Source organism: Pleuronectes platessa, chromosome 1, assembly GCF_947347685.1.
Source record: "Pleuronectes platessa chromosome 1, fPlePla1.1, whole genome shotgun sequence".
In the NCBI taxonomy this organism is placed as follows: domain Eukaryota; kingdom Metazoa; phylum Chordata; class Actinopteri; order Pleuronectiformes; family Pleuronectidae; genus Pleuronectes; species Pleuronectes platessa.
In genome coordinates this window covers 17,771,230-17,788,857 of record NC_070626.1, presented here as the reverse complement: position 1 = coordinate 17,788,857, position 17,628 = coordinate 17,771,230, and the positions used below count along the sequence as shown (strand labels likewise).

Genomic DNA, 17,628 nt, shown 5'->3' with positions numbered 1-17,628 from the left:
GGGGGGGGGGGACTGCAACTCATTGATGCATAGCTTACATCAGCAATAAAATATTCATGAACATTCATCTTGAACCCACACACATACACGCAACTGATACTGTAAACAGATGTTATAAATTCCACTTCCTTTTAAACATGGATGGATGACCTAGAAAGAAATCCCGTTTAAGAGCTTGTGTCACTCGAGTGTCAAGCTCAAACTAGACAACCTTTAAGGACTTCCGTGAAAAGTCGCACAGAGAGACCTTGACAAGGCTGTCACGTCAATAAAACAGATATTGTGACATCCTGAAAGAACAGACACTTTTTTTAAACGATGCCAGGAAAATAACTAAACTGTTATCTCTGGTGCATTTAGGAACCATTTGTGCCAAGTTGGCATGTTTCCACAACATTACAGGAAAACATTCAGGCACAAATAAGCACCTACCCCGAGTGCAGTGCAGCAGGGAGGGAACAGCCTGCACAGTGCATGATTGGAAGCACTGAACAGCACAGGAAAATGAATTAAAAAGGTGCAACAAAATGCAAGAAAGGAAGACAGAGGGGTTTATTTGTCGCCTTGACATTATCAGCCACTTCGAAGACATGGTAGCCCTGAGAGCTTGGTGCATTGCAACCCAAGAAAAGTAGAGCAAAAACAGCATCTTCAATTTAAGCACATTTTCATTACAAATCATTTTTTGACATTTTAAACTTAGTTATTCTCAGCCCAAGCTGGATGCGCGAGTGTGTCGCAGAAAGTCTTGCTTGCAGCCACACACCGCCGTTCTGCTGTGAGAGTCTGGGTCTTTACTAATTTGTCCACGTGTCACTGTTCACAGGAAAATAGACAGTGATCTTTCACCGCAGTTCCAATCTCTTCCTGTCGCTTAAATCGCAAACATAAATATTGGCAAAACTTCCTGTCTCAAGGTAAAAGCACTCTATCGTTTTCTATGACTGAATCCATACATTTGTTTTAACTAGGTTTTGATTGTCATCATTGTAGGACCAGAAGATGAACAGCTTCATACTGTAGTGCCCTGGCATTCAGTTGAGTACATGGGCTTTCTTTGATTCAAGGAAATACAGCACACCTCACATTGCAGCACCGCAGCAGGTGGAACAACAGCCTTGCACAAGACGCATTAGATCAGTGACGCAGTACAGCTTAGCACAGTCACATTACAAGCAACAGTGACACGTACCAGGCTTACAAGTCAAAACCTTTCAAAATCTGTAGAACGTCTGGAATTAATTCTAACTTTGACCCCCGAGAAGTGTCACATCTACAAACAAATTACCTGAAAACTGTAGTAACAGCAAAGTCATATTCAAATGGCTCAACTTAAATGATGTTATGATGTTGTGATGTTGAAGCCCCCACCCACCCTAGCCCCACAAGCCTCGAATATTTGTGAGCAATTCACACTGAAGCCTCAAAAATGATATTTTGGGGTGGCCCTAAAGGAAAGGGCACATTTATCACACAGTTTTGCACAAGCTCAAATTTGATCGTCGTGGTGACAAACAGAAACCTGTTTTTCTTCCACTAACTGTCCTGGAGAGTTTAACTGTGTGACTGAGGGTGTCACCTGATCTGCAATCTGCATGAAGCATCGCTGCTACAATGCAGCACAACCAAACACCTCAAGACAGCAGATCTGTTACAACTTAGCAGGCCTCCTATTACATAGGAAAAAAGAATGACTTGCAGCCTCCATATAAATAAAAAAAGCTCTGCGCAAATGTTGCATTCCTCCCACAGTGCTGCCTCCATTAGGCCAGTTACAAGCTTTTAAATGTTCACCTCATTGTTTTCGTTGTAAAAAGCTTATCAGATCTAAGCGCTTGCCTTTTTAAAAACTGCACAACAAACGACCACTTCCCATGTCAGCTTGTGTGTGTGTATGTGTACGTGTGTGTACACAGAGGCTGGGTCGTACAGACCTGGTGGGACAGGAGCGCTCTGTCCTACATGCTCCGTGACACGACACACAAGCCAAAACCAACTGCTTCAGATTGAAAACCACAGAGTTGACACTATGGCTCGCTGCAGCTGCCAGCAACTTATCAATTCAATTTTCTCTGCTCAGCCGCTGAAGATAACAGTGGAATATGTATACGCGAGAGCTTAGGGGCTTCATATTAAACTTTATCATTTAATGACAAAACACGAAGAACATCAGCATTACTCTTTTTTTTTTTTAAACCTACATAAATTTGATGTAAATGAATTTAGCAAGGACTCTAGTTTTCAGCAATAATAATAAAACTGGGGGTTGTTGCCCAGTACAACCAGAGTCTTATCTCATGGCCATTGGGGCAGACGGGTAAGTGCATTGTTTAACAGCCCCATTAATTGTCTTCATTCCATAATGTGGTGTAGTCATTTCTCCACTCAGATTATAGTGTTAGTGCAGGAATCAAATTTGTTACCCTGCGTTTAAAACCTTGCTTCCTTATCATTTCTTTAGCATACACTGGGACATCCTAATCAGGGACATAAAAAGCCAACAGCCTTCACCTCTGATCAAACCATTAACATTTCAGTTTAACACGCAGGAAAAATGCAAAAACTCCAACAAGAACCAGGGATATTCACTTGGTAGAAATCTTTACACCACCATAACACGAGGACGAATTTGATGGGTTTGATTAAATTCAGGTATTATGATGAATCTTATTTAGCCGCAAAAAAGTATTGCAGTCTGCAAAGACAGTAGGATCTGAAGAATCCAATACAGTTTATAAAACAAATTGATATTTTACTCTTTTGATCAAACAATTAATATTTCTTACCAAAAAAAAGAAATGATTAAAAATAGCCATTAAAACAGTACTGTACTTCTATTTTCATCCGACAATAACAAAGCAGCCAGAGCAAAACAAACTACACACCCCTTTATGTTTATTATTTCCTTGTTCCAGCTGAACTTGTTTGGCACTTCAACTTTACCAAGATCTCTCAGCATCTCTCAACAGAACTAAAAGTTATTTTCCATTTCAGTCCCAACATTCTTTACATACCTCCACCTTCTAAGTGTGTGTTTGTGTGCACGCGTGTACGTACATGTGCACATACTCATACTTAAAAGTTAAAGAGGCGCCTGCCCATGTATTTGCATGTCCCCTCAGCACATCTGGCTCTTGTTACAGCCCCTGTGACCTGTGTGTGGTTCTGCTCCATCCCAGCCCCCATCGCTCCCCTTTGCTGGAGCAGAGTAATGACTGTGCTGCTGGGCCTTTGCTGCTGCAGTTCCCAGGACCCCGGACAACATGGGTGTTCATTCCTTTGCTCTAGGTTGGAGACGGCCTCCTGCTGCCCAATTTGTTTTTTTTCCCCCTTCACAATAAGTGAAGCCAGTGGCTTCGTCCAGTAATTTATGTCATCCTCAGATTGTCTCCAGATACACCAATTCCTATGATGTATTTTTCTTTGTAGGATTTTGCCTTCTACAGCAGTTGTTCAAATAGTAACTAATGGCTGTCGTCGGCACGGAGGCAGAAAAACATTAGCGGTTCGACTTGATGCAGATTTATGGTTAATAATTAAAGATTAATTAACACGAATAGCACATACAGGGCTACAAATTTGTATCCGTCTTGAAGCTATGATGAACTGACAAACTGAGCAGTGAGAACAGATCTCTATGTGAAAGGCGTTTCAGATAGAAGCATCTGATTGTCCTGCCCTAACTTTTAGGGGCAAAACAGTGGCCCTGGTATTATGAGGACACCCTTAAGCTTGTGAGTTCATATCTGGCATAAGGAATAGTCTCCACATGCGTCTCCAGTGACCACTTGTGATTAGATCTCCCTTTCTCGCTCTATATGCAAATTAACACAGTCATCATTTGTATTCGCAAAGATCAAATGATGTTATTGGGTTTGTTGTCAATGTGCATGTGTCAGAGGGAAAGGGAGAGATACACAGCCTCCATGCAGCTCTAAAAGATAAGATTTTAGTCATTTGAAAGAAAAGAAATGGAAAATCAATACATGGCGGTCTGCCTCTTAATGCTGCAGTCGTGATGCTTTGCACAAACACGTTGTAGAATTAGTATCAATACAAGAATCATAAGACTTCAAAAGTCTGCGGTCAGAGAACTCTGCTGAACACCCACAGGACGGGGAAGAGATCCCTCAGCTCATTAGATATGACATACGGTTCGGGCATGATCAAAATCAGGTGGTATAAAAATAACAGGGTCATAGGCGGATCAAACAAACTGATGGCAGGTCTCTTGTTGCTCAGCTTGCTTTGTAGCTGTAGGCAGTGTGTGTAGGCGTGTGTCTATTTAGTTCCTCTACGACAGTGATGCGGTCTGATAAAATCAACATGCATGCAAGTTTAAGACATTGGCTGTGCTTTCATTGGTAAAAAGATAAGTCTGAGCTGTGTGGTTAGTTGAATGGGCCACATAGGGGGGGTGCCTTGCAGGGCGATAACAGTGACTCTTCTCCAGAAAGTAGCGAGGTCTGAAAAGTCTGGCGACAGAGGAGCCATGTTGGCAACATTGCCTGTAAATCTCCTCTGTTGATGCAATAGAAACTGTTCGACAATACATTTTGAGGGAACAACAGCCAATGAAGAAACTCATTCTGCCGGCCAACCAAATCACTCTCACATTCATAGCTTAGGCCCTGGAGACAAACAACCATTATGATCACAGAGTCATCTTTTTATTTTCACAAACTTTTTAGTCTTCCTATAAATTATATGACAATGATTCAAGGAAAGGGGAACACAACGTCAACCATAGGTTTACTGAGAGATGAATCACTTTCTTCCTGATGTTCCACTGCCATGTTCATAATCCACTAAATAACCGAAAGATCAATTTAGCCTGAAAAATGATTCCAAGGATGTGTACTTACATTTCATATGATCACCAAAGTGATTCCAACGTACTGTGTCAGGTACGCTGCTTTATGGGGTTAATGGTTTAGAGTTTGATTTGGGCTATACTGGCTCCAAAGTCCTTCCTCTCAACACTGAACTCTCCAGCAATCCAAACAGGATAAGTCGATCTCTGCAGTTTATTAACTTTCAAAGAGGAGCATCTGCACAGAGATGAAGTGGGATCTGGTCTGCTTATTGAGAGAGGCCAGAGGCTGGAATAAAGGGAGTCTCTTTCACCGATTGACAACAAAATGAAACCCCAAAGGCAGTGGGACCAGACTGCCGAGATGCACCAGGCTGCTGCTGATAAACCATTCCGAGATGAAAAACAATATGATCCTCTTTGGATGAAAAGGCTGGCCTCTTAATGGGCCCATACCAAAGAGGGGCCCGAATCCAACAGTTTTCACTGAACTGTGTTTGCAGTGTTATCATTACTGCACTTCAAAGCAGCACCATCTCCAAGGGACATGCTACACTGACTGTATAGGGCTGTGCGCTCTGTTTGGAGCCATCAGCTCTCATTGGCTAAAGTAGGCCAGAGCCACCGCACACAGAGTGGTGTGTTAAAGATTAATGAAGATCTTGCACAAGTAAACCAGCTTACAAAACATGCTTACACATAATAAAATATTTAGAGGTTGCAATCTATAAAGCTGGTGTGTTTGACTCGAGGACCCTGGAAAGGTCCTGTGGGTATAGTAAGTTAGAAACACACCACTGATGAATGGAAAGAGTAATGCTGGTTTGCATCCAAGTGTGTATGGTGTTGTCTGCATATAATAAATGATTAGAAATGCAAAAGGGACAGCACAGGATCGCAAAAATGTCCCTAGACCCTCTTGGGTTGTTTTTATTAAATTAGGGAAGTGTTTAATGTATAGCGATAAAAAGACATTGGTCATACGCATAAAGATTTAGTGTTGTTTGTGCTGAAGGCTGACTTTAAATGATCTGTCCACCACATTTTAAATGGGCTGTGCTTCCCAAGTTTATGACCGTTTGTGTTTACATTGGAATATCGTAAAACGCATCTTTGTTTTGACCTTCAGTGCAGAAAATACTGCAAATATAAGCCAACAGAAATGAGCAATAACATCCTAAATATCAATTATTTCCTAAAAGGAAAAGTTCTCCATATTCCATGTGGTAATGTATACTGATAGAGCTGCATTCATGGTGAGGAAAGTGTGTTATTCATCTCAATCTGGCTGATGTGGAGCATGAAAAGGTCAGTTTTTTTGACATTTCAAAAGTGGATTTCAGACTTTCGAGGGTGTTTAGTCTAGTTTTTGCCATATGACAGGTTTGGTGACAATACAGAACAAAACAAACAAAAACAGGAAGCGCCGATGTGGGACTGCACAAATCATGCAGAGCTGCAGCTTCTCTTCTAAGAAATCATCTTCTATCCTGTCAGATGATTTCTTAGCAAATGTCTTCAACACCCTCGATTTCCCCCACAGTTAATTGTTTGAGTTCACCAGAGTCCAAGTATGGACTTCATACCTGCATCCACGAATAGTACGTTTTTTAAGTCACCTTTGTTTTACTGTGCAATGAAGCTTCAACCAAGAGATGGGTCAGGTTAAGGTTTTGCCCTTCACACAATTTGTCGCTGCAGAATCCATCTGTCAAGTCCATCAACAATTACCCATTTCTGCAGGCGAGATAAAAATCTAAAATTTACTTAAGAATTAAAGAGACTCGAGAACACTTTAAAAGTTTGACTTTGTAAAATTACATTTTTAGAGTATGCATTTGGAAAAACGACAAATCAACAAAAACTAATTTACACCCCCTGCCCCAAACCCTACATGCAGACCCCACGATTAAACTAATACGTTCAGTGTTGGCAATACACACTGTGATGGCAGATTTTATATTTAGTTATGTTTCATGCAAGGAATGACAGATATAGATGGGAATGTTATTCTGATATGTATTTCTGTGTGTTTAAGACTGAAAACATGTGGGGTCAGCTTGGCAGACTCAGATGTGTATTCGTTGGAGATTCCTTTGTGCCTCTGATGAAACAAAAGGTCTTAACAGCAGGGTCCATTCTACTGTCTGCGATAGAGTGCATAGGTGTTACAGTCAGAGACAGGGGTCTCTGGGAAAACAGGTTTTAACACTTGGAGTCTAAGCAGATGCCTGATGTTGATGTGTAGTGAGACCTTCGAAGGGGTCCTTCATTCAGATTGGAGGTGACCAAATCTAAGCCTGAAGACAACACGCAGAGAGCTGATTGGATAAACATTCTACCTCTGTGAAAGGAGGGACTTATTTAGTATAAATCAAATGTGATTCCATTGTTCTGGGCCATTGACCCCAGTCTGACTAAGTGACAGGGTGCTCTGGTCCCTAGCCGCAGCTAGGTAGAATTGTATGAACCAGAATTGATAATTGTCTTTGCTGTGAAATCTAATAAATATTCCATTACAACACACACGTAAAAAAAAGATTTAACTGAGAAAAAATGCTCCTGTCCATGTTTGACTGAGTGCAAAGTGTGACTGAATGATAACCAGGGTATGCACAGTGCAACTTGATAGAGATCTGTCCAAAGTTGAAGGGAATGGTGAATTTCCCAGCTTGATTAACATAAAACAAATTACTGAGAGGGCTCCTACTGAAAATTTCATGAGTGTAAATATAGTCTAAAAGGCACCAAGTAACATTCAAATGATGTCATATAATCTGAGGGAAAGACATGAATATAAAACAGAAAAATGGAACTAAATTTAAACTGTAAAAAGTTAAAGGGAAAACCAACCAAATGTGGAAGGAAGAGATTAGAAATTCAGCCCTCCACCATATCTTTCAAACTAATACGAAAATTGTGAAGTAGATTAAAGTGAACTTCTTACAGAGGCGGCCTCTGAGTGCAATGCTGTGTCATGAGTTACTGATAGGAGAGTGTCATTCCATGTATTTCATCAGAACTATAGATAATATCCATCTCTCGTGCTCCTCCTTTAATCTTGTGCTGAACAGAATATTAATCATCTTCATAAAAAGTTCCAACCTCTTCTGAAAAGAGAAAGAAATCTGCACATTATGCTGCAGAAATAGGCCAAGATGGTGCCATGCAGTACAGTGAGGGCACAGTACTGCAAGCACAATCCTCCCTTACATGCAAAGCCGTGTGGTGGACCTGGAGAAAAAGTTCTGAAGTAATCTGGTGAGAACAGACCAGTCGTGTGAACACAGCAGTTTTTATCCACCACCAGTGACAGAAACCACTGTTCTGAAGAAGGGAAGTGACACGTTTCTGAGAAATATTTTTACTTGGAAGTGAGCACAGAAACGGTCGTTTATTTATTTTTCACATTTCTTTCATCTGCCTCTGGTCAAGACGAAAAAATATATATATATTTAAGGTGATCCTAAAAATATTACATTGCGTTCTTCTAAGTTTCTTTTACCACAAAGGAACACCAGTTATCTGCTTCATACTCAGGGAGGAGCAAGCAGGAAACTAATTATTCTTGGGAAATTATGCACCAGAGAACTCTTTCTTACACAATTGCCTCACAACATTTGCTTCTCTGCGGTTGACCTCACCTTTGTTGTGTAATTACCTCCACCAAAGAGGGTACGTTTTCATCATCTTTTTTTAATTGTTAGTTAATTAGTAGCATTTTACAACAACAACTACTACTGGATGATGGAAGGGTTATGCAGTATAGGTCAGACCCCATTACATTTTGGTGCAGATCAGGGGGTATTCATTTTCAATTTGTCGGTAATTCCTCTAATCCCATCCCACTTTTTATCAAACACTGGTGTAATAAAAGGTGCAACTAAACAGGACTCAGTACAAATTCTTAAGTTCCCCTTTTTAGAATATAAAACCTGCAGCGCAAGTCTGATGATGTGGCAAGAAGAGGTCTTTAAAATGTAAAATAACCACCCGGAGATGCAAGTTGGCAGGTAATACCCACTTACCGCTGAGTGACTCAGCCGTTTCCTAATTTTATCACTTTACCTTTTTTTTCTGAAATGGCCACATTCTCCTGAAGTAGGGTCAAAGTGAGAGGTGTAATCCATTTTCATATCACATGGTCACAGCAACCATTTCAGGCACATTAATATTCCTATATGTGGCATCATCTATTGTATCTCAGTTCAAATGAAGGGAAGAAGAGATAAAAGGGGGGTGGACTTTTAAAGCCAGTGGAGACAGTTGTTGTTCTCGGTGCATCAGTGTTTTTCTTGACTTACTGTTGTCAAACAATGTTCCAGTTCTGCAGTTTAAAGAGTTAATATACATCACATTTAAGATAATCAGTATAATCTCATCGAGAAAAATTACGATCTATTGGATAAGTGCCATATTTACTCTCACACAAAAAGTTTTCAGTTTTGTTTCAAGCTATAATGCGGTGTGACCAGTCCGACCAACCGGAGCTAATTCTGGTTCTATGGAGGAACAAGGAGGAGCTAAGAACAAGGAGGAGCTAAGAATCAAACCTGATTAGTAATCAGGGATTAGATGACCTGCTTTACCTCCTGAGTCACCACTGCCCTATTGAATTATACCAAGATCACTTGTCGGCATTATCTTTATCAACCGCGATTCAAGCTGCCTGCTGTGGGGAGAGGACCCAGACCTGGGTGGCTTAGATCAGACAGTGGTGTAGAGCACTGAGCTCATGTTGTTGCCATTAAACCTAGTGTTGACTAAATATGTGGACAGAGTCACCTTCATGACAACACGCTTAGTGTGTCATGATTTGGGAACATAAAAATCCGACATGTTTATTGTGGAGGTTGTATGGATGCCATAGGGTGAGTGGAGGGGGAATAAAAACAAGCATCACCGCTATAAACCGTGCCCAGCTGCAGCCTCTGATCCTCCCCTCCAGCTCTCCTGCCTAACTCAAACACCTGCACACAGTCAGACACAGAGCTGCCCGCATAGCCTCGTAGCACACGCACACCCTGCCCAGCCACGCATCGCTCAACCCGTACGTACCAAAGATTAGTTTCCTCCCATCTCTAAAGTAATGCCTCAATTTCATCAGTGAACAGAGCTGTTTTGCAGCCGTGGCAGCGCAGAACATGAGAGCCTCTTTAGTTTGGTCGTCACTAGTGGTTAGAGCTCACCTTTTCAAAGTTAATGAACTGAGAGAATTCATCAATAACCCACTGATGGCTGAACAGATGTGAGTGTTCCATATCATTTGCATTAAGGTTTGTCGTGGCGTTGTCAGAAAGTCTCCTGAGGCCTGTGTCTATACAGCAGTCAAGGTGAACTGGGGCTGCAACTAAACATTACTCATCAGTTGATTATTTTAGCTTTTATCCCTTGATCTATAAAATGTCTGAACCACTGAAAAAAAAGGGGTTGTGATAGCATCTTCTAATGTCTTGCTCTGTTAACAGTAAACAATGCATCCATGGTACTCTATCCATTGTAGGAAAGCACAACATTTATATTTGAGTGGGTAGAATGTGAGAGTTTGGCCTCTTTTCCGACATCAGCTATCAAAATTGCCTTTTCTTTTTCTGTCGATTGACAAACTGATTAATCCTTGCAGCTCGAAACTTAATCCACATTATCCTGTGGTAAAAAATGCAAGGGCAGCAGGACCGGACGAATTTTGATGATTATTTACGTGATGAACTTTATAAATGTTTTATTTCAACAGTCCAGGAGGAACTCGCACATGCACACAGCGGTTCTCCTCTTTGGCAATGAAAAGGTGCCTGCCTCGTAAATTTCTGCTTGATATTTCAAACTGACTTTTTCATTTGGTGTCAGCAGCCTAGCATGCACCAGAGGATAAACAGTAGGTGACGAGAAAATATCAAGTAGTACAAAATGGTTGCCATGGTTTGTTTGCACCGAATGCATACTGGGTCACATGTTCTGCATTGCTGTGGGTTATAACTTTTTTTCTGACCCACCTTCTCTCTGACACAAAAATGTACAGCACATCAGAGATCTGTCTCATGAGGTTAGTTTAATAAGAAGGATAACTGGCTGGTGTAAATACCTAGAACATCTGTTTTCACTGAAGTCCATGTTTCATATTTGAGAGAGCTAAAGGCTAAAAGCGGACTTTATTAGACTTTGTTAGAACGGCCCCTTCCCTGTCTGGTATTTTTTTTTACTTCTTCTTAGAGGTTGGGTCAAACCTAGCCCGTCAATCTCACTCTGGTCAGACATTATAGACCAATTTCTCTCCCTAAAAATATCATAACATGGTTCTAGGCAAGTTGCTGAGATGAGCCGAACCACACCGCTCCTCAGTTGTGTAAGTACATGGGTGTAATTGTCTGGATTACACTGTCGTTCATGGCCAATACATAGTTAAAGGATTTAAGATTGTAGGATTACTCATTAGTCTGCATGCTGTGATTCAGAGCACAAATAACATTCCTGGTCACGACCAGACAGGGGTTTTAAAAAGGAGCTGCTAGTTCTCTGTTAAGGTTTTGGTGTCAATTTGAAATAACATGGTACATAGAAGAGTTGATCTTATAAACTGGGTTTTCCAAACTAGTCAGAGAGATTCTAATACTTTGCAACTTCTACATTTATAAAGTTCGTATGAATATATCAAAGTCGACTTGGATAACTGCTGAACACAAGACAGACTTGGCTTTGACGTGATGATAAAGATAAAGAATGAATTGGCCATTTAGTTTCCACTGGGGTCTAACAGGAAGTCCTAAAATAAAGAATTCGTCACTGAAGCTCACAGGGAATATTTATTGTTATTCTTTAAATCACCCACATCTACCATGCTTGATCATAGTTTCCAGTTCCAAACTTTTTGGGTTGTACCCTTAAGCTACTATCATAACCAAATAACAAACCCACATTCGTAACATACAGAAAATGTATGAGCAAGGATGGAATAAAACTTCTGTTGTGATTTATGAATCAGTCAGAAGAAAAAACATGAAGCTCCTTGCAACACATCCATCACGACACAATGTACCGTATATATATACATATATATTCAATGATATTCAACCACTGACAAGATATTTAGGCTGAAAATTGGTTTTCACTGCAGATTCCTAACTGACAAACCTGAGAAAAACAATGATTATTAAAACCATTTTCTTAATATGTTTGGATGGGTGAGGAATGGGAAACAAGAGAAAACAGAAACAAAGCTAAGCATAATGCTCCTGCTGAGCTGTGCTCACCAACAGCTGGGCAAACAGTGTGGCCCAACTAAATGAATTTAAAAATTATACAGAGGCATCATAAAAACACAACTCAATAAATATAAATGAGAATATCTGGGTATTGATGAGAATATAAAAACATAAATGAATAATTAATCTGATATTTGACACATCAATAGGACACACTGTAAAAGAGCAGAAAGCTCACCGCATTATATGCAGCCCGTTAGAAAGTCGATGAGTGCATAATCAAAATGTAGGCAGTTTTATGTTCACTTAAGGCCTTTGTAAGACTTGTAGTCTGAACTCAGCACTTTGACTTCCTTATCATCTCTAAATCTCCTACGACTGCAAATGCGGAGAAAAGGAGTTAAAAAAAATGCAGCTTTTTACTTACATGTCCGTTATTGATGAACCCATGTTTACTGGCAATTCGATCAGCATCCTCCTGACCTCCAGGTATGTGGACAGCCCATGTGTTGGTGTAGACCTTCTGACCGAGCGCTGGTCCCAGCCCAGAAACCAACAAAACTAACAGAGGTCCAAGTAGCAACTCCAGCAGCCCGAGCCTGCGGCCTTCAGAGGGGGATGGAGGGCCAGAAGCCATGGGTTCTCCAAGTGCAGCACAGTCTCTGAGCACACGGTATGTGCAGGTGCACAGGGAGACTAAGACGGGGACAGTCACAGCTCACCTGACAGGAAAGAAGAAGACAATGAATCATCTCATTTACACAACAGTAAGGTTTACGAAGCCTTGTGAAGATTCCACTGTTTAACCCTTCCTTCTGATCATCAAGATTATAAATACAATACAATACAATACAAGAGAAGCCTGTATAACCCTGGCATGTCAACATTCACAGTGATACTATTCTCATGGGGACAAACAACAACACTAAGTCCAGACTGGAGGTTGCGTTTCTCCCTTTGTAGCTGCTCCCATGTTGGGGGTTATAGGATCAGATACAGAGGAGTCAACGTAGCACAACACATTAAATAATGCATTCAATCCGTTTTGTCCATGTGCAAGAACAGCCACCCCACCAGTAGTTCTGAGCAAGCGTACGACAGGCCAGCTAAGTACAGGCATTTGATAATCCCACAGGAAGTAGTGAGCGGGACGTCAAGCCGAGACCTGATGTTGTGGTCAGACGCACAGCAGCAAATGTTGGCCCTGACACTCATGGGAGGATACAGTAAAAAAAAAGGCTTACGAAAGGAAAATGCTTAGGTATAGTAGGCTGGCAGAAGAGGTGGAGAACTGCGGTTGGAAAGCTAGACTACGCCCTGGATGCTGAGGGATCACAGCGGAGTCAGATTCACCAGAAGGTGAGGCAGCCACTCGAGGGTGGAGTTTGAATGCCTGAGGCAGCAATGGCAGCCCACCGAATGACTGCAGTCAAGGAGAGTACATAGTGTAGGGGACAAAATTGTTCACCTACAAAATACTGAGTGTGGGCATCATAATATGCTGACGATGCGTTTTCACCAAGCGATAAAAAAAACCCACAAATGTTACAACAAAATCTCATGAATAAGAAAAAGTATTATATCATATGATCGTACAGTAACCCGAGTGCTAGGGCACAGAGTTCAGCTCATGATTAAATTGTTTACTGGTACAATTTTGCCTGTAAAAGATGTTTCTCCGAGTCGGAAAGGTCAGCTGCACCAGGAGTCTGTTCAGAAAATGATCCAAAGAGCCAACTCCATTATAGCCCAGAGTTTAGTGGACTGCACTGAATGCAGTGCTCCCATCCTGTGTTTCCTCCTGTATGCAGTCTCATTTGTTCTCCCAATTCCCGTCGACTGTGGGACAGGGTTTCTCCGGTCATTTTGCAGGTGTAATAGCCCTCCTATAACGACCCCGTCTCGGGGGTTAGCCATCCAATGGACAAAATTGACAATTTCAAATCACTGTGCCATCCTGCCACACTCAAGCTGTTCAATGTTTCCCCGGGAAAATGCGCTGTGAAGCATGAATGTTGTGTTCAGGGGTGGCTGGGGTTGTTTGTTACTGGAGTTTATCATTACCACAGCATTTCATTTTGCAAAAACAGTGGCACTCAGTAGAGCACACTCCTCGACCAAGGCCTAACAGTCCTCTTGAATTTATATTGAGTTGAACCAAAAATTGCACAAACTCATAGATTTCAGTGCTACAAAAAAAATGGCAGTTCCCCCCCCCCCCCAATTAGTATCAATGAGATAAAATGAGCCAAACCAAAATTCAATGGGGCCTTCTCTGACCCAAGTTGTGTGGCAATCCGTTCAGTGGTTATTGCATAATCCTGCAGGGAATGCAACAAAGGAAAATATATGAAAATATAACCGCCTTGGCAGAAATAATGAGCAACGCATTGCTTGAACTATTCATGCTACTGTATTAAAAAGGGACCATAAATGAAGAGGAGCACTCCTTTTTTCAAACTGAAGTCAATATAATTAGTGACATAAACCGAATTTATAATTCATACATAAAACACTTTGATCGTGACATGGAAAATTAGACCCACGGATCTGGTCTCTGGCTTCACAGCTGCGGTCTCTGCTTTATTTGACCAGAAACTTCTACAACACAATGTCTTCACTCACACCAATTTGTGGGAAGACTATAAGGTGGAGATCATTTGCGTCACTTACTGCCAGGTGCCATATTCTCTCTGTTTGCTAAGTCAATTTGCTTTTATACTCAGATGCCGTTTATTATGTACACCTGTACAATGTAATAAAATCCTGTAATACAACCCCACCTCTTACTACAAACTCAAATCCTGGAATAGCATAAGTTACATTTACGCAATTTCAACAATGTCACCAAACGTCATAAAAGCAGACTTTATGGCGGAGCAGTTATGTTGGATAAGATTGTGCAGGTACCACTATAATTAGGTGCAGTAGCTATAGCTGAATGTGAGTGACTTATTGTCCGAGGATGGCTTTTTAAAAAGAAATGGACGGAGTAAAGGTTGCAAATAAGTTGTTTTACAGAGTTTTGCATTATGGTTTGTTTGCAGCCTTTGCCTGACACAACTGTCAGACCAGAGTACAGCTCATTTACATCTGCAGTACCTGGCCAGGAGGATGTTCTGCAGCTCAGCTAGCTTTCTCACCAACTATAGTTGAGTCTTTCAGAGTATATAAACAACCGTCCTGTCAGCCCAGTTCCTGAAGGCTGGTCTAACGAGTTTCCCTGCTACGAGGAGAATAAATAAAGCCATGACATGCAAGAAAAAAAAGTTCTGAGCATCTCCCGTCGTCTTTACAGCAGAAATGAAACTGTGGGAACATCGGTCAAACAGCCCAAATCTACAGCCGTCACAGATGACGAGCTCAAAACATCTGAAAATGTTAAGTCTGAGAGGAAATAATTCAGAGAGAGGAATGAGAGCGAGAAGAATCGACTTGCTACTGTCTCTCAATCAGCTGACTAATGACTGAACTCATTGAGAAAGTGACCTGCCTACAGACATCCAGCCGGAAGAAAAAAAATAGATTGGTAAACAGCCAAACGCTGTAACATTGTCAGATGGCTCTGTGAGGACGATAACATCTCAATCAATTCCCTACAAGCCTTGTTTGACACTTGTTGTGTTCAGCGCACAGTGCCGTCAGTCGCCAACATGTGAAGGATTACCTTCATGATGCTCGCTTCATGAACGAGCATATCTGTGTGCCGTCTCTTCTTGCTCTTGTCTAATTGGACTCTGAAAAACTATAATTCGGTTTTATACTTTAAAAATAACTGTCCAAAATGATGTCGATCCATATGCTGAGAGTGTAGTTGAAGTCGAGGATGCCTCGTTTCTCCTGTAAATGTTTAAATTGAGCTTTATTCATTTACCTTTTGGATTGTTGAAGATTTATATCAGTCCACGCTGCTTCAATCTTCATTAATTCAAAAGACTTTCTAAAAAGCCTTGAGGCCAACCTGTTCGATTAATTGTACCTACATATAGAGCTTGTTTATGGTTATTAGGGGTTACTCTTCTGTATTTCTTTACATTCTGAATTTTTTTACACTGAGATTTGACAAAAATGTAAAGCAATCTAATTATATTGAGAAGAGCTACATTTCAGACACAGGGCTTTGGGGAATCATTGCTAAGGTTTGACGCGACTCTTGCCAATGTGACAATCCCTTCAATAACACATTTTCAAATCTTAATTAAAAAAAACTAAGTTAAAACAGTATTCCCATGCAAACCTTTAAATGTCACAAAAACTCTTATGTGTATCTTCTTTATCAGCCGCAGATACCAGAATAAAAATTAAAAAAACATGCAGACAGCCCTGATATGTTTATAACAAACAGAGGCCCTGTTTGGTCAAGGGCAATCCAAATCAATATTTAAAACCCTTGAACCCCCCACAATTAAAAGAGGCATGTGCGGAGCTGATAGAAAAGTTAAGCTATGGACTCTATTTAAAAACTGCTGAGGACTGAAGATAGTGTTGTTGTTTTTTTAACAGCAATAACCTCAAGTTGTCTCAGCAAAGTAACGAGTAAAAGTCTGAAGGATTGAGACCGACCTGCTTCAAAGTGCCTAGGCGCTGCAGTACAGGTAAATTGCATTCTTGCGAACAACAAGCTTTTACAGGTCACTCTGCTGTGAGCTGACATGACAAGTTGCTAATCCATGCCAGGTGATTTAAGCAGTACATTCATCCCACAGACACCTAGTAATAGGAAAGTTTACATTAGAGACAGAGTATTAAAAAGAGTAAATTCAAAGTCAGCAGCTATGTCTTTCAATTGGGAAATAAATACCCAAATCTTTTCACCGGCTCTTAGTTCTTCCTTCCTGCTCAGTTAAGCATATTTTATTTAAACACATGAAATTAAGAAGAGAGGATTTACAACAAGACTAATTACAGCTTTAGTTTTTTTTTTTAATCATTAGTTTTAACAAATGCTGAAAAAAAGACGATCACTTCCCGTCTAACTCTTTCTTTAAACCAATGCTGTTCAAACTGTCTGCTTGTTTTAAATATTTGTTTAAAAGGGCATTACCCAATGAAAACAAACCAACAGGGAAAGTAAAGTAAATCAAAGGAAACAAAATTGTCACTCACTCTATCCTCGGTGGTTTGATTCTACGAGTACACACAGTGTGAACGCGTCTAGAGCTCTGTGTGATCTCTCCACACTGGCTCTGGTTTTAAGCACAGACACCTGTGACCTCATCCGGGCGCTCGACCACTCAGTTGTCTTGACGTCAGCGTGAACACCACACGCCACGGCACAACCACTGCCCGCCTACTCCAGTGTTGGCGAGACACAAAGGGAGACGCCAACTGTCGCACTGAGAGGGGTCTTTAGCGTTACCACAGTAAATGACACCGTATGTCAGACTGCAATAACAGAGATTATAATGGGAACCATACAAAAGGCAAATTATAATTAGCCAAGTGTCATTAGGCCCAAAGGATAATACCAGCCTCATTACCAAACCCATCAGGACGTTTGTTACAAAGGAAACTGTTTACACATCATCACTTTATTATTTACATTTTAATGAGATTAAACCGACTCGCATTGAATTTAGCCCACATGACCGTTTGCTCCACACTCAGATATGTTGT

General features: G+C 40.9%; 1 protein-coding gene across 3 annotated transcripts in view; it reads right to left on the bottom strand.

Moving 5' to 3' along the window:
• furina (furin (paired basic amino acid cleaving enzyme) a) overlaps positions 1-17,628 on the bottom strand; it is a 75,629-nt gene that overhangs the window by 54,943 nt on the left and 3,058 nt on the right. For 2 of the 3 annotated variants that reach the window (XM_053415504.1, XM_053415444.1), the window contains exon 2: positions 12,440-12,734. In XM_053415504.1, coding sequence (XP_053271479.1) covers positions 12,440-12,649 — 210 coding nt within the window. In that variant the 5' untranslated portion in view covers positions 12,650-12,734. Of the gene's footprint in view, positions 1-12,439; positions 12,735-17,118; positions 17,262-17,628 lie in introns of those variants that run through there. The other variant, XM_053415380.1, reaches the window with a different exon arrangement.